The 17,935-nt window shown below is 52.5% G+C and overlaps 2 protein-coding genes across 2 annotated transcripts; both read left to right on the top strand.

Annotated features, from left to right (window-relative positions):
- The first annotated feature begins 10,405 nt into the window (after positions 1 to 10,405).
- Positions 10,406 to 11,728, top strand: LOC135598215 (F-box protein SKIP23-like). Its single transcript, XM_065091755.1, has one exon. It carries the CDS (start codon positions 10,406 to 10,408, stop codon positions 11,726 to 11,728), a length of 1,323 nt encoding a protein of 440 aa, XP_064947827.1.
- Positions 11,729 to 12,090: 362 nt separating this feature from the next.
- On the top strand, positions 12,091 to 13,455 carry LOC135598214 (uncharacterized). The gene has a single exon (XM_065091754.1). The coding sequence runs from the start codon at positions 12,193 to 12,195 to the stop codon at positions 13,453 to 13,455; it is 1,263 nt and encodes a 420-aa protein (XP_064947826.1). The 5' UTR covers positions 12,091 to 12,192.
- The last annotated feature ends 4,480 nt before the right edge of the window (positions 13,456 to 17,935 follow it).

Genomic DNA, 17,935 nt, shown 5'->3' with positions numbered 1-17,935 from the left:
CCAGGAAGGTGGTCATCACCGTCTTCGACCTCGGCGGGGCTCCCAGGGTCAATGGTAAAGTGATCGCCCCCAGCGGCGAGATTGAATCACCAGTGAATCCGGTGAGTGCCGAGAACATCGGCTTCATGTTATCTCCGGATAAGCCGAGCTTTTGGAAGGCGTCGAAGTAGAGTATGTCGGCCGAGCTCCCGGTATCGACCATGATCCTTCTTACTTGCGCATTGGCTATTCTGGCCGATATCACGAGCGCGTCGTCGTGCTCGGTTTGTTCGGATGCCTCGGCCGGGAAGGTGATGTTAGGCTCGGGCCCGTGCCTAGGAGCTTCGGCCGGAGCGGCTCTGGCGTACGCCTTTCTTCTGGTCATAGAATCCCCCCCAGATGCGAGGCCGCCAGCTATTACGTTGATGTGTTGTTCAATGGGACCCTCCGGGTGTGGTGAAAGTTCCTTGTCCGGTCGGAGGTACTGACCGAGGTGTCCCCTACGAATGAGCTCCTCGATCTGCCTCTTTAGCTCCCGACACTATTCAGAGTCATGCCCATGTTGCCGGTGGAAGAAGTAGTACTTCGATTGGTCCGCCAGCGCCCGCAGATTCCTCATCGGGTAAGGTTCTTTGAGTAGTCCCTTTTCCCTTATGTGGAGGAATATTTTCGTTCGGGGCGAGTTCAAGGCTGGGAGAGGGGGCCTCGATGTCGGCGGGTCGGATCTGTCCAACCTACGCCGAGACGCAGCGGGTTGCTGCTGCCGGGGCGGCTCCGTCTTGACCCTCTTGTGCTCTTCGCGCTTCCCGGCCATCCATGTCTCTACGGCGACGAACTGGCTCGCCCGCTGGAGCATCTCGGGTACCGTCGTGGGGGGCCGCTCCACCAGAGACCAGAAGAACCTGGAGGGCCGCAGGCCTATCATGAACGCCTACATCAATAGAGAAGGGTGACCGTCTGAGAGTCCTCGGATCTGCGTCGTAAAATGGTTTACGAAGTGGGAGAGGGGCTCATCCTCCCTTTGGTGGAGTCCGAGGAGCAACGCCACGGACGGCTTCGGACGGGCGTAGGCCAGGAAGTTGAGCTTGAAGTCTCGAGCGAGCTGGTCGAAGGAAGAGATGGTCCCGGTCTTCAGGCCGCTGTACCATGCGCGGGCCGGTCCCCTTAGGGTCGTTGGGAACGCCTTGCACATCAAGGTGTCAGAAGTCCCATATAGCGCCATTTGGGCGCGAAACACGGCCACGTGATCCGCGGGGTCAGCGGCGCCGTCATAGGCATCCAGGGATGGGAGCCGAAAGTGTGGTGGAATCACTTGATCTTGTATTTCGGGTGCGAACTGTCACGGACAAACTTCTAAACAAGGTGTTTGATGTAATGCTTATGTATGTCCGTGTCTTTTGGCATGTTCATGCCTTGTACAACATGTAAAGGGGCGGCCGAAGGCTTAATAGTCCCATTTTATTTGGGTTGGTGGCCTCTTTAGGCTTGTAAATAAAGGTTGTGTCATGTGGACACGTGCGAGAGATCTTCGGTCTGTAATGGACCATTTTACCCTTTATTGTGCCACTATTCAGAGCTTGTAAAGTCTGTTTGTAATTTGCATTGTCTATGAAGTGTTTTTCGGAGATGTTTGCTTGTGGATCCCGATTGAGCCTTCTCTCTAGCCCGTTCTCTCTCTTGTTGGTCCTAAGGGACAATGGGAGTCTTCGGGGAGGTTGACCTTTGCGGACGGACACGCAAGGGTGCCGCACGACTTAGGCAAAACCAGCTAAGTCTGTGACAGATGGTATCAAAGCGGGACAAGCACTCATAGAAACACTTAGCATGCAAACGTGGGGGACCTAGCGGGGCTGCGTTGAGGGCAGTCAGCACACGCGCGACCGTTTGAGGGAAAACGGGCATGGAGATGTAGGGAAAAGGAGTCGCTCGGAGGAGCGGGCATCTGAGATTGGCATTCAGAGGAATGGCCAACCCTTCGCGCAAGAGGCACCACGAGAACAGACAAGCTTGGAAGAATGTGGAGCGCACAAAGGTTGGGATGGCTGAGTTTGAGCTACTGCTCAACATTGACAACTATACTTGATGGTGCTCAAGGCAAGCGAGGCGCTTGGTAAAGGATGAGACCATCCAAGGTGGAATGAGTTGCTCAACGACCAAAAGAGTTATGCAAAGCTCATAGAGGTGAGGGGAATTGCTAACTCGAAGAATTTGGTACTCATGCATGGGCTTGTATGCGGACGATGGAATGTTCGTGGCCATCCCAAGGCGATCGAAACTCGGCGCCATAGAGCATTGAAATTTTCTCTTCGGCATGTGAAGGATACGTCCGTAGGAGGCTGAAGTGTGCAACGAGTCCAGCATGTTGCTAGGCCTTGAGGGGTGCAGCGGGGTCTGTATTGACGGGGAGTCGCAATCTAGCAAGTGCGTTTGCAGGAGGCAGAACAATGCACAGTTTGTTCAGCAGATCGGAGTAGTCCAAGGGGATAATGGTCTCCCAAACGAAGAGAGATGTTGCTCCAACGGGATAGTTATCCAGGAGGGATAAGTCCCGGCTCTCCAGAGGGAGAATCATGTGAGACGGACCTCACATGTTGAGGAGGAGTACCTCAACAAACAACAACTCCACGAAGCTCGATGGATTGAGCAAGCGGCGAGGAGTCGTCGCATGATCTCGCTTGAGAGAATGCATTGCGAGATCAAGTGGGGGAGCGACCCAAAGCAACTTAAATGAAGGCACACTTGGAGTCAATGTGGAGATCGAACTCAAGGGAGGGCTGACCCGTGGAATGGTGGGCGTGAGGGCCACCATCGACTCAATGCAAAAACGAGGAGCGGAGGAACTTGGGTGTAACTTGGCGAAGTACCCAAGCCGCATGAAGGGAGCCAGCATAGAAGTTGGAACATGGAGCAGAGGCACGGTGCTTTTCTTAGACAGAGGTCAAGGACATGAACTCTTGCAGAGGCAAGAGTAGGATCATGTTGTTCCATGGGTCCTTCTTTCTAACGAAGCAGACTCATCTTGCATGGTGCCAAAGACGAAGGGAGCTTCTGGGCACATGCACCTTATCTCGGAGGAGAATTTGATGGAGGAACTAAGGCGACTCAATTTGCGGAGGCGAAGTTGGGTTCAAAAGGCCTTAGCACGGGGCAAGAGGACGCAGAGGCGGGTACTCTTGAAGAATATGCCACAGTGTTGCCATTTGAGTTGCTATGAAGGAAGCAGTGCGCAGCGGAGATTGTGCTGGTAGGGGCAGAGGCCCAGGATCCAGATAATGGTGCACAAATTACAGTGAAGTCGGTGGACTTTGGGAGCTACTAGGCGACGGACTGTCCTAGAGCGGTGCTTCATCTAGGTGTGACCCAAGAGTGGGTGGATGAAGGTCGATTGCCAAAGGAGCGAACAATATCGAAGGTGGAGGGTTCACAATTCGAGTTTATTCCACAAGGATCAGAATGCAATGGAGATGTCACCAGGAGGCGACATGGTGCAGCGGATCGTGGTGGAACAGTTCGTGGCAATGCGATACACACGACTCAGTCCCGGGAGGGACTAGATCATATGGAGGTATGATCGGGAGCTACTGGGAGCTCCACTTCGGTGAACAACACTACGGCAAGAAGGGCTATGGATTCAAGGAGTGAAGGCCATGGTACCGCAGAGGCGGGTCTCCCGTGCGTGCATCGAATTTTGCATCGGATGAAAACCTTGATCATCAGCATATGGGGGCTGGGTTCCACCAAGGGAAAAGTTCGAATGCAAGTACCAGTGAGTTCCATGGGAGGAACTTGATCATGCAGAGGTATGATCGAAGCAGCTGGAGAGTTGGACTGCTCCAGAGCTCATATTCGCTTAAGGGAGCCCGACAAGTCAGAGGACAAGGCCGAGTAAGCGAACGTTGCTACCAAGGAAGCTAAGGAGAACAGAATCGGTGCAAACCCTACAACGTGATGGCAGAGGCCATGCATGGGAGTTGCAGTCTGTCTTTTCATCGACCAAACGGACTGCTTGGAGAACACAGAGGTGTTGAAGCAGGGGGTCGAAAGGGGCGAGGAAGCGACGACGAGCCCAGAGGGACTTAGCTACCCAAAATCAAGCATCAGTTAGAATGGAGGTGGACTCAAAGGAGTGCCACGGAGACATATCTACTGATCGTGAAGAAAAGGGATGCAGATGCGAGGTGACGGATAGTAGGGCCATGGGCATGGCAGCGCCATGGTACCACAGAGGCGGGACTTCCGTGAAAGTCATTGATCCCTTGCTCTCATGGAGGGAGAGCGCTTGGTCGTGAAAGGGGCCGAGGAGGTGGAGAATGCAGAGGTAATCTCTAAGTACTGAGACAAGGCTGAATGGCAGAGGGCGAAGAACTTCGTAAGACCGGTGTCAATGTGCTTCTCATCAAAGATAGCCGAAAGTGAAGGACTTCGGGTCATGCAAGAGTGCATAACCAAGGAACAAAGCAGGCAGTACGCGGTGCTGTACCTTTGCTACTCAGAGGAGTAGGCGGCAGGGTTGATGGAGAAGACGATACAATCCCAGAGGCAACCAAACCTATGAGAGAATTACTCTAAGTTGGGGTGTAAACTTCCTGCATTCCAGAAGTTCAATGGCATTGAGAAGGTGAATCACAGTAACTAACTCAACGCAAGGAGTGCAAACACTTCAAGTGCTTTAGAAGTGTGAGCAAAGAGCAGGCGAAGACCAGTAACCAGCTCGATGCATGGAGTACAACCTCGAGGAGGCGGGCGAAGTCAAGTAACCTTTGCCTTCTCAACTCTCAAGAGAATGGGCGAAACCGAGTACCCCAATTCTCTTATCTATCCAGCAGATGAGCTCTGCATAAGTTCAAAGACCCTTCGAAGATAATGGAAGACAATAGTTGTCAAATCCTCACCAACGGTGATCAGTGCTACTGAGAGTAGATTGTCCGCTTCATTTCCTAACGAAATGCCAATCGAAAGCGAAAGTGATGCGAACCTACTTGGATGTGACAACTAAGTGAAAGAAGAGTCAATGAGCAGATTTTGTGGAGGAAGGACCCAAAACTTCAGAAGTTTGCGAGATGATGCTCGTTAAAGCTCCAACAAGCATCCAACCAGTTCTAGCAGCATGAGAAATTCGAGAGACTGGCGCAGTAAGGATGGTCTTTTCCTTCATTTGGGGGATCCGCAGGAATCAACAAGGATCAACACAACTCAACCAACCCCACACCAGAGTCAGAGTCATTGGTGAGTTGAAGCAGCATGGCGGATCAAAGGTTCAACTACTCAAAAACAGCAGCAGAGAGCAACAAGGAGCCAAGAGGCGCATTGTAGCTGGAGCAGAAGAATGAAGACTCAGCAAAGGCGAGGAGTTGCAGTGTCGACAAAGGCTTCAACGAGGACGTCGAAGGAATAAGTGGGGGAGAATGTCACGGACAAACTTCTAAACAAGGTGTTTGATGTAATGCTTATGTATGTCCGTGTCTTTTGGCATGATCATGCCTTGTACAACATGTAAAGGGGCGGCCGAAGGCTTAATAGTCCCATTTTAGTTGGGTTGGTGGCCTCTTTAGGCTTGTAAATAAAGGTTGTGTCATGTGGACACGTGCGAGAGATCTTCGGTCTGTAATGACCATTTTACCCTTTGTTGTGCCACTATTCAGAGCCTGTAAAGTCTGTTTGTAATTTGCATTGTCTATGAAGTGTTTTTCGGAGATGTTTGCTTGTGGATCCCGATTGAGCCGTTCTCTCTCTTGTTGGTCCTAAGGGACAATGGGAGTCTTCGGGGAGGTTGACCTTTGCGGACGGACACGCAAGGGTGCCGCATGACTTAGGCAAAACCAGCTAAGTCCGTGACAGAATGGTGATCCTTGGTATTCGTCCGCCCCGAACTCCCCCTTTGACCTACGAACCTCCTGCTGTACTTCATCGAGGCATTGATTGAAGAGGCGCAACTTGGCTTGCAGGGCGTTCGTCGAGTCAGTTGGTGGCACCTCAGGCTCTGGGCGGCTCGACGTGCCTTCCGCCTCTCGGTCTCCGAGCTGGGCCGTTCGGTTTCGAGGCGAAATTGGGCGCTCGGGGAGTGGCGCACGTGTTCGGGCGGGGGGTGGCTCACGCTATTGCAAAGGCTGGGTTGCATGTGGGGGCGTCGGCTAGGAGATGAGCGGGATGATAGTTTGCATCACGCCCGCCAGCGCTCGGACTTGGTGAGCGAGATCATGGAAGGCTTCAGGCGAAACAGGTGGTGGGTCAACAGGGACGTCGGGCGGCGACAAACCCGGGTTGTTGACCAGCCGCCAGTAGCGCTCCGATGTCGTGGCAAGGCGCTCGTCGCAGGGTTCATCCCGCAGGGGATGTTCTTCTGGGGTGTTGATCGGACGCGACCCCATGGCTGCGGGTTCGCCAGAGTGGATCTGCTGATCGCTCGACATTCGGGCCCTTCCTCTAGCGTCAAAATGTTACGGGAAACAACTGTATGCCGTGGTCTCGGGGCCGACGCGGCTTGGTTTGGATCCGAATGTGCGGGGATCCGGTGCGGCGCTCCTCGGGGCAGCCGTGGTGGCCGGTCACGGTGGTCCGGATGGAATGTAACGTGGGGGTGAAGCCTCACCGCTGCATCGGGAAGGTGAGACCTCGCCTTCGTTCTTGCACACAGGTCGGGTCGGAAGCTCGGCCCGACCCCTCCGACGATCAAGTCAGATGATGTGGAAGGGAGTTTTTCTCGTGAAGAAGTGTCCTCCCGTTTCGTTTAGAACTCGGGGATATTTATAAGGTAGTTTAGCGTTACCTGATGTGCCTGCCTGCGGGAGGCAGGATCGTACCTCTGATGGCGTTTGACATTGCTATTGTCGTTGCGTGGAGAATCGGACTGCCGCAGGGTATGAGCGAGGGTCGGTCGTCGTCCTCCTCTGCCTCGGTCAAGCGCGCGGGGTCAGAAGTCGTTGCCTGAGAGCGGATGATATCAACGCGTGTCGAGTCAGCGTTATTGCCCTCCTCCTCGGATAGAGTGGCGCCCAGGTGAGACCGACTTCGTGACACGTCATGTCGCCATTATTACCCCTATCACATGTGATTGGTTTGTTGGGCACTTATAACTAGCAAACTCAATTCCTTAAGTTCATGGAACCTCAAGGACAAGGCTGATTTGAAGAGGGCAAGTTTGATAGGACCCTAGCAGGGTTGGGTCCTACTCAACCAAGAAGTAGCTAACAAAAAACCTATGAAATTATAATAAACCCCACCTAGCCATCTCTATCCTATATAGAAGAGTGACTATGATTTATATTTGGACCTTTGGGCTTCCTAGCCACTGCCCCCCTTTTACTAGACCAGTCAACTAGGGTTGAGGGCAAAAGGGAGAACTCACTTAGGAAGCAACCCCTAGGGCTAGGGTTTGGAGCCCTATATAATCATGTAACCTCCATCTCTTCGAGAATAAGATCTATCTACAATTGTAGTCATTTGACCAACTTCTAGGAGGGTGGAACCACTATAGCGTTCCAAGGGTTGATCCCCCTCAAAGATCAATCTATATAGAATTTCTCTGGGGTTCTATAAGTTTTTAGGAGTATTGTCGCAGCCCTACTATTTGAATCACCACTAGAGAGGAGAACGTTTGACCTCATTCACCCTCTCCTAGAGATCTACAGAGATTCAGGGATATATGATTTCCCTAGGTAACACAATCTTTCATTTATACAGTTTTAAATTACGCGGATTTTTGCGCACCAATCTTTGCACGATGATGAACATATCTTTGGGAAATTGGGGGTTTTGTTTTCTATTCTTTCGCTACGCATGTGATGTCACCCCCCAAGATTTCCCAACAAGGACTGTAGGATTTCAGGGATATATGATCTCCTCAGGTAAAATACTATCTCACATGTGGTTTTCAATTTCGTGAATTTTGCGCACCAATCTTCGTACAATGACGAACACTTTTTTTGAAAATTTGGGTTTTTTTATTTTCTATTCTTCCACTGCGCATGTGATATCACCCCTAGATTTCTCTACACTTTTTAATGGGCAAAGATCAACTACCCTTGTTATAACCCTTTCTCCTTTCAACAGGCTCAGGAGAGAACTTTCACACCTTTCTTTTACAAAAGACCTCGCTCCTCCCTTAGAAGACTTCTAATTCTAGAAGGAAGAGATTCAACAATTCAAGATAGATTAAAACTCTTTTCTTACAAGAATTCTTTTTCCTTTCTACTTTTTTTCTTGCTATACTAAGCAAAAATAAGTGGGGTATTTATATACTCCAAATGACTTCAGAAATGGAGCCAAAAATTTGAATCCCAGGGTTTTCGGGATCGTCGGTACCACTATTTGCATTGGGTGGGACCATCGCCTACCGCCCTGTGCACCGATGGTACCACCACCTAGTTTGGGTGGTACCATCGCCTAACACAGTTTGGGAGACTGTGTTTGGGAAATACCATTGCTAGTTTGGGTGATACCACCGCTTAACACTAGCGATACCACCGTTGGGTCTTCCGGAGCTGTACACTTCGTACGTTCCAGCTCATAGGTGGTTCTACCACCTGGTCTAGTGGTGCCACCGCCTAACCCAACTATAGGTCACTAAATGGGCCTTCCAATAGGCCTAAATCAACCTTGATTCAGGCCCAACGAGCCCCTAATTGAGTTCGCATAGTTACACCCAAAACTAACTCAATTAAGACCTAAACTACTTCGATCAAGATACAACCAATTACAAACATGAATTATGTGTTGTCATGTCATTAGTTCATTTGGTACTTCGTCCGAACCTTTGGTGCATCATCATTTCTTTCGGGGTATTGTTCGATTTATTAGCATGTTGACCTCCTGCAATATCTAATATTCTATGGGCAATGTCCGATCCTTCTAGCCCGATGCCCGAACTCACGGCACGAAGTTTATCTTCCGGCATGTCGACCAATCCTTTGGCCCGACGTCCAATCTTCTGACATGATCCATTCCGGCCCAACGTTTGATTCTCTTACTTCAATTGATTTATCTTTCCATGATCGAAGTTAGTCATGTGTCACTCAAACACTCATTAGATCATAACTTCATCAATTATTTTTATCATCAAAATCTGATATTTAACAATCATAACATATCTGTGTACTTCCACACTACACATCATAGAAATCATGTGTCACTCAAACACTTGTTAGATCATAACTTCTTCTTTTACTGGTATAATTTTAAATCCGAACCCTTCCCAGCAGTATTTCACATTTATCTTTTCCCATTAGATTGATGACATAACTGCATCGATTAACAAACTTCGAACTGCCCCAAGGCCCGGCGTTTTGGTCTCACTTTCCCGGGGCCCATCAGTTTGCACATCAATGTGAGTGTGGTTCTTGCACAACCACCGCCCAAAAGGACATTGAAAAGAGAGAACCATTTCTTTGAGCGAGAGAGAGAGAGAGAGAGAGAGAGAGGGTGGGGGGTGGTGGGCGAGCGTAGAATGTGCGCCACCTTCGAGAACGAGTATTGGGCGGTCTTCGAGGTCAATAATGGCCCGCCGGCGACGCTGACCGCTACCCCGTGGGGCACCCTTCCCTCCTGCGTACCCCGCAGCGATCTTCCCTTCTACTTGGTTGCGTCGGCCGGAGAAGTGCTGTTGGCTTCCCACTGTAACAAGACGACTGCAGATGGAAAGATCGTCGACAGCACCCGTGTCTTCAGGTTCGACCCTGGCGACACAGGCAGGCCGGCGGTGGCCGTGGAACTGGAGGATATCGGGGATCGTATCTTGTTCTTGGGCACGTGCTGCTCCGTGTCCGTCGCTGCCGGAGATTGCTCTGGGATCCCGGGTAATGCCATCTACTACATGATCGAAGAGGAGAGGCGTCTGGAGACTGAAGCTGTGCGGGTGTTGGGCGTCAACGAGCTGAATCTAGAAAATGGGGTGATAGCCGACGTCGTTGACTCGCGCACGCCTGAAGCGAAGCCGTTCAAGTGGCGGATACAGCGGACGGACGTCCACTGGTGGATGTCCCCAAATCTTCGCAGCTTCCACACCTAGAGATGGTCATTGCTCTGCTTTTTTTACCGCTTTCATTTTGTCCATCGATCAATTAGAGTTCGAAGTATGACTGGAAGACGTTCCTATAAACAATTGCAGGCAAAAATGAGCATTGAAATCGTGATTGGTGGAATAACTGAGGCTGTCACTCAGATTTAAGATTAAACTAATCGAAATCAATCAAGAGAACCAACAACCGTTCCCTTCCCTCTTTCCCCCCCCCCCTCCCTTTCCCTCCAATCTCCCCCCCCCCCCCCACACACGCGCGCCACGCTCCCCCCCCGCTCCCCCGCCGCGGCTCTCCGTACCATATCTCAACTGTTCCATAACCGTAAAAATAACAAAGCCGTTGGATGCCGTCAAGATGCTGAGGCGGACATCATCTAGATAGAGGTAGAGAGAGTGAGAAAGAGGGGACGCACAATGGCCGACCATGTCCCAAGAATAGCTATGTGGACAGGGCTTCGCCAGCATCTCGTCAAGCTCACCTCCCATTTCTTGAGAAGCGCCTCCGACTACATCCGCTTCCGCGCCGTCTGCAAGTGTTGGCGTTCCGCCGTCCCCCGCCGGCCCCGTCACCTCCCCGCTCAGCTCCCCTTCCTCCTCTACCTCTCTACCCCGGAACCAAGAAACAGTTCCGCCTTCTGCCTCGCCAACGCCTTTAATGGAAGCATGCGCCGCCTACCTCACACCACCAGCATGTATTGCATCGGCTCCTCTTACGGGTGGCTCATCCTCATCTCCGAAGTCACCTCCGCGGTCTCCCTCTTCAACCCCGTCACCGCCGAAGACATTCCTCTCCCCCCACTCTCCACCCTCCCATCATGCGTACTGCTCTTGTTCTACCAATCGGAGGACGGCATCGGATCTTACTTCATCAAAACGGACTACCCCAACATTCCGGTCGAGTCCAACACCATCGTCGACAAGGCCGTCTTGTCCTCCGACCCTACCCTCGACCGGGACTTCGTGGCAATCGTCTTCCTCGACGGCATATACAAGCGCTGCTTTACCTGCCGCCCAGGGGACAGATCGTGGAAGGACAACGTCAACGAACCTTTCGATGATCTCCATTGGATTTTCCCAGGAGTGCCGCAGGTGTTCAACCTGACTGACGTCGTGCCCTACGGCGAGCGGAGGTTGTGCGCTGTCTACAATGACAAAAATTACTTAGCAGTCTTCGACGTCGACCCAGGCCCGCCGGGGAGGGCGACGATGATCGCATGGAACTCCATGCCGCCCTGCGTGCCGCGCGGTGGTTTACCCACCTACTTGATTGGGTCGGCTGGAGAACTACTCCTGGTTACCGAGTTCTACAAGAGGAGTGCAGCCAGGAAGAACACCAGGATCTTCCGCGTCTTCAGGATCGATCCAGGCGACGGAGACTGGCCAGCAAAGGCGATCGAAGTGCAGGACATCGGCGACCGTATGTTGTTTTTGGGTACGAGCCATTCGGTGTGCGTCGCCGCAGGGGACTTTCCAGGGTTCCTGGGGAATGCCATCTACTACGTGAAGGAAGAGAAGATGAGTTTGGAGGGGGAAGATACCCTGGTGTCGACCGTGAGCGTGGTCAACCTGGAAAATGGTGAGATCACGGAGGTTATCGATTCCGGCGGGTCTGAGCCGGATGGGCTCGAGTGGCTGTCGGACCGGTTGGACATCCCCTGGTGGGTGGCCCCCAATCTTGGCAGGGGGCAACAACCAGAGATTGCTGACGTCTTACATTCTGGCATCAACCAATTGTGAGAGATACCCATAGTATTCTTTGGCTTTCTCATTGTGCTCTTAAGGCGTCGAGGTTAGTTAGCAAGGCAAGTTGAGACTCGGTGTGCTCTGGATCGAGGGTCAATTCATTGTGCTATGACGTGACTCGACTCACTATATTTCCATGTCGCTAGTCAAAGTAAAAGTCAGCGTCGTCATCGCCCCGTGTGCTATCGAGGAGATTCATTTTGCCACGTCATCGGTCTACACAGAAGTCATGATCGTCGTTATCATTGCTTCCTCCTTTTGTTATCCGTACCACCTCCTAACTGTCACGGAAGGGGGAAGAACACGTGATCATCTTCCCCTTCAAGAAACTACTAACCCAGGAAGAAGACTCCAAGAACATAAAAGGAAGGAAGGAGCCCCAGTTGCAGATATAGAGACCAGAGAGGAAGAGTAAGAGAAATAAAAGATACGCAGCCGACGAAGTCCCAAGAGAGGACATGTGGGCAAGGCTTTCTCCTCGGCTCGTCAAACTCACCTCCCACTTTCTGACGAGTGCCGCCGACTACCTTAGCTTCCGGGCCGTCTGCAAGCCGTGGCGCTCCGCCCTCCCCCTTCGGCCTAGCCACCTGCACACTCAGCTCCCCTTCCTCCTCCTCCTCTCCCCCTCGGAACCAAGAATCCGCTCAGCCTTCCGCCTCTCGGCCGCCTCCTACTCCGGAAGCATTCGCCCGCTCCCTAACACCGTCAACAAGTTCTGCATTGGCTCCTCCTTCGGGTGGCTCATCCTCATCTGCGAGGCTTCCTCCGTTGTCTCCCTCTTCAACCCCATCACCGCCGAAGAGATTTCGCTCCCCAGCCTCTCCACTCTCCCGGCCGACGTGCTGATCTCGTCCGCCCAATCCGAGGACGGCGTCAGAATGTACACCGTCAAGACGGACTGCCACAATCTTCCGGTCGAGTCCGACGCCATCGTCGACAAGGCTGTCTTGTCGTCCGACCCCACCCTCGACCGGGACTTCGTGGCCATCGTCTTCCTCAACGATGTGCACAAGAAATGCTTTTCGTGCCGACCAGATGACCCGTCGTGGAGGGCGAACGTCAACGGCCCTATCTTGGACCTCTATTTCTTTGCCCCCGGAATACGATTTCTGTTCCGTTTGGTCGACGTCGTGCCCTACGGCACGAGGAGGCTGTGCGCCGTCTACGATGACACTGAGATGTTGGGGATTTTCGACGTCGATCCAGGCCCGCCGGGGAGGGTGACGATGATCGCATGTGATGTCATGCCTATCAGCGTGCCGCAGAATCGTTTACCCTCCTACTTGGTTCCGTCGGCCGGAGAACTGCTGCTGGTTACCGGGTGCTCCAAGAGGACTGCAGACGGGAGGGACATCGAGAGCTTCCGCGTCTTCTGGCTCGACCCAGGAGACTGGAACAGGGACGCGGAGGCCGTCGAGGTGGACGACATCCACCTCATCAGAGACCGCATCTTTTTCTTGGGCACCAGCCACTCGGTGTCGGTCGATGCTGGGGACTACCCGGGGTTCGAGGGGAACAACATGTACTTCGTGTACCGAGACGAGGTGACCGAGGAGGAGGAAGAGTCGGTGTTCAGCATCGGCTTGCTCAGCCTGGGAGACGGTGAGATCAGAGTCATCGCCGATTCGAACCAGGCTGAGGGGCAAAGGTTCGAGTGGCGGTCTGACGGGTCGGACGCTACTTGGTGGCTGTCCCCTAATCTTCGCGGCCGCTACGAGTAGACATCGACGGACATGGTGGTGAACCCCCATCTCTTTTACGGGTTCCGTTCTTTCTCGATTGCCAAGTCATTAAGTTCCTGACATGATTTCCAAGATTTAGATCTCATGGTTCAATGATGTTGACTGTTTTGATGCTATTCTGTGTCTCTCTTTTTCTCTTTCTATTTTTCCTGCAAAATTTTGAGCAATAACATTAAGTTTTTCACAATTATATAACTAATCAATCCCGTAAACTATGAAATTGGCACAAATAAAAAAATAAAATCCTTTCTTTGTGGCAAAGATTAAAGAATATATTTAAGTCTAACATACTGAAATGAATTGTTAGAAAAAAAAAAACAAGAGTCCTCCTACTCATCACATTCCATCTTACGAAGTGGTAACAAATAACAAAAACACAGAGAAAAGAATTAAAAGCATAAAAATTAAGAACCATGAAAAACAAGCCATGAAATTTGAACACTGTACAGTTTTAAGGTACTATCTCTATCTATGGCTGGAAATTGCCGATGATGAGATCGTACCTACATTTTGATCAAATGAAGTTTCAGTGGCCACGTCGGAGAACAGAAAGAAATCCACCTGATGACTTATCCTTACGGCAGTCATCGGATTAATCTTCGACCTGTTTGATAGTTTCAAAACCATCATGTCAAAGAAGTTTTGGAATTTAGGAACAGAATCCTAGGCTTAGATGATGAACCTCTTTAGCAATAAGCTGTAGTATCTCCAATATTTCTGAGAAGTCAGGCCTGGCAGCTGGATCTTGTTGCCAACACTTGTGCAGCAGCTCATCAAGCTTTGGATGAGTATTCTTTGGTAAGGTAGGCCTCAAACCCTATAGAGTAGAAATTGAAGTAAAAAAGAATGTTGTGCAGGCACATATATAGTTTTCAAACATATATGTTTTTGCTATTGGGGGGAGTCCGAGGCATTATTACCCCTATCATATTCCCCCCCGGAAGAAGCTATGCATCGGTTTTTGCTATTGGGGGGAGTCCGAGGCATGGTTTTGTCCCTTGGTGTTTGCAGCAGTCTCAGGCGACGTGAGGTCGAGCTCGTCTAGAGCGGGCAAGCGGGAGTATAGAGTCGAGGAGGACGACGCAGGGGGTTGGCCGCGATGGTGGTCTCGGGCATTATGCAGCCGAGGAGCACAACGCAGGCGGGCTGGCCGCGCGGGCGTGTCTCAGGAGAATGGAGCTAAGGAGCATAACGCAGGCGGGCGGGCTGCGCAGGTGTGTCTCGGGAACATGGAGCCAGGGAGCACAACGCAAGCGGGCTGGCCGCACAGGTGTGTCTCGGGAACATGGGGCCAAGGAGCACGACGCAGGCGGGCTGGCCGCGCAGGTGTGGTCTCGGGCATTATGCGGCTGAGGATCACGACGCAGACAGGCAGACCGCGCAGGCGTGGTCGCGATGGTCATGCGGCCGAGTAGCACGACGCATGCGGACAGACCGCACGGGTGTGGCTGCGATGGTCATGCGGCCGAGTAGCACGACGCGGGCGGACAGACCGCGCGGGTGTGGTTGCGATGGTCATGTGACCGAGTAGCAGGACGCGGGCGGACAGACCGCGCGGGTGTGGTCTCGGGCATTATGCGGCCGAGGAAGTGGCCTAGGGCATTATGCGGCCGAGGAAGTGGCCTCGGGCGTTACGCGGCCGAGGAGGTGGCCTCGGGCATTGTGCGGCCGAGGAAGTGGCCTCGGGCGTTATGCGGCCGAGGAGGTGGCCTCAGGCATTATGCGGCCGAGGAAGTGGCCTCGGGTGTTACGCGACCGAGGAGGTGGCCTCGGGCATTACGCGGCCGAGGAAGTGGCCTCGGGCGTTATGCGGCCGAGGAGGTGGCCTCAGGCATTATGCGGCCGAGGAAGTGGCCTCGGGCGTTACGCGGCCGAGGAGGTGGTCTCGGGCATTATGCGGCCGAGGGTGTGGCCTCGGGCATCATGTAGCCGAGGAACAACTTTGTTTTGGTCAGCTATTGATCGTTCAACCGCGGGCGCGGGCAGCCAGGTTGCTTTTTCCCTGGGGAAGTTCAAAGGGCCGCCCCTTTCGGGAGTCGCCGGCTTTCGAGGCTGATATGATTAGCGCCTCCGTACTTTGCACCGCGCTGCCGTTAGCTGCCACGTCAGGCTATATTTATGGCGAGGTGACGTTTGCGTCTTCGCAGCGCACTTCCGGAGAGGAAGGGTCGCTGTTTTGGCGGGATGTGGCATGTTTATAAGTAGCGTGGGGCAAGCCCCCTGAGGGTCTCCTTATCTATTCCGACTCCGCTGCTTCGGACTCCACTATTTCATTTGCATCGATCGTTCTCCTCTTCTTACTAAAGGTTAGTAAGGATGGTGTCTTCTTCCTCCTTCTCTTCTTCCTCTTCTTCGGCTAGAGCCGGAAGAATGGTGGTAGTGTCGAATCCAAGTTCGTCATCCGACGAAAAAGCGGCCCGGGCCCTCGAAGCCCTGATGTGGCCACACGACCACGACTCAACTGTGAGCGAGTCGTTGCTTAGTCGCCTTCGGGATCTCTACAGCATCCCGGAGGAGTTTGTTCTCCTGGCACCTGAACCGGGCCAACGGTCGTACGACCCAATTCCGAGGGGTTTCGCCCTCACCATTGATGCTTTTGAGGCTGGGCTGCGCCTCCCCCTGCACCCCCTCATAACCTCTTGTATTTCACGGTGGCGCATCTCACCGTCTCAGATGGTGCCCAACTCCTGGCGCTACATCGTGGCGTTCCTGGGGGAATGTCATTATGCCAATATCACCCCGACCCTGTCTCTCTTTCTTTCTTGCTTTCGCCTTTCCAAGGGGTCGGGGGGCTACTATCTATCCGCCCGAGCGGGCTTTCGAGTTAGCGGGGCTCCCTCCAGTAATAAGGGGTGGAAAGAGCATTTCTTTTATGCCAATAATGTGCAAGCAACTCCTACATTACAATTCCAAAGCTAAAAACATCAGCTTTGTGATCATAGGGCTTGTGTTCTATGACCTAAATATAGAGGAAGTGCGGAATTTCTTGGTTCGTTGGAGATCTGAATTATAAATAATGAAACCACAGAATATTCAAGGAAAAACCAACTGAATTGCCAAGAATCAATAATACAGGATACCAATACAACTAAATCAAGTTAAACAATATTGAAGAGACCTAATCATGCCACCATGTAAGCATTGCAGAATTAAGATAAGTCTATAGTTGCACACAGTTTTAATGGAAAATATAGTCAGTTACAATTGAACCTAATGAGGGTAATAATGGTGACATGACGCGCCACGACGTCAGCCACGCCTGGACGATACTCTGCCCAAAGAGGGCAATAATGCCGACGCGATGTGCGCTGATGTCACCCGCTCTCAGACAACGACTTCATAGTCGTCTGACCCAACATGCTTGGTCGAGGCAGAGGAGAACGACGACCGAGGCTCGCCCATGCCCTGCGGCAGTCCGGTTCTCCACGCAACGCCAACAGCAATGTCAGACGCCATCAGAGGTACAAGCTTGCCTCCTATAGGCAGGCACATCAGGTAACACTAAACTCCCCTATAAATACCCTTGCATCCTAATCGAAGAGGGGGGACAGGGGCGAGACACACTAAAACACTTCTTCTCTTGAAACCCCCTCCACATCTTCCTCTAACTTGATCGTCGGAGGGGTCGGGCCGAGCACCCCGGCCCGACCTTTGTGCAGGTGCGAGCCCGAAGGTCCCCTCCGGACGCGCAGGCGAGGAGTTCCTGCCCGGAAGAGACGATTACACCGTCCCGATCGGACACCGCCCCCGACCTCCTCAGCGGGCTCGAGGAACGCCCCCAGGGAAATCCCCGTCTTTCGGACCCGAACCAAGCCGCATCGGCCCCGAGGCCACGACTCAAAGTTGTTTCCCGCAGCAGATTGGCGCTAGAAGGAGGGCCCGGAATGTCGGGTGATCACCTGAGCGGCTCAGATGAGCCCGCGGCTGAGAGGTCACACCCGACCAAAGCCTCGGGGGAACATCCCCCGCACGGAGACCATCGTGACGAACACCCCGCCACGACTTCCGAACAATATTGGCGAATATTCAACGACCCGGGCTTGTCGCCGCCCGACGGCGCCTCAGCCGACTCAACGCCCGTGTATTGTTGAATCTCGTATTTTGATGATGAAACCACTTGATATGTGTTTATGATTTAAACTGCATTTTGAGCGATGCAGGTCTACTCGATCAGGTTTAGATAGTTGACGCAGGAGGAATTGACGTTGCGCCGGAAGAGATCACGTCAGGATATTGGATGGCTGAATGCTTCGGACGTCGGGCATCGGGCCAAGGAGAGCGAAATTGCGCCAAGGATATCGGGGTTGCGGAGGTCAACCATCGATTGGGCAACAAGCCGCAAGAGAGGATGATGCACCGAAGAATCGAACGAAGCGCCAACCAATAACGTGCCGGGCAACAAAATGTCAATTCGTGTTGTAATAATTGTCTAGATCGGAGTTGAGTTTTGGTTTGTGTG

Source organism: Musa acuminata, chromosome BXJ2-1 (assembly GCF_036884655.1).
Source record: "Musa acuminata AAA Group cultivar baxijiao chromosome BXJ2-1, Cavendish_Baxijiao_AAA, whole genome shotgun sequence".
Classification (NCBI taxonomy): Eukaryota; Viridiplantae; Streptophyta; class Magnoliopsida; order Zingiberales; family Musaceae; genus Musa; species Musa acuminata.
This window is presented reverse-complemented; position numbering and strand designations above follow the sequence as displayed.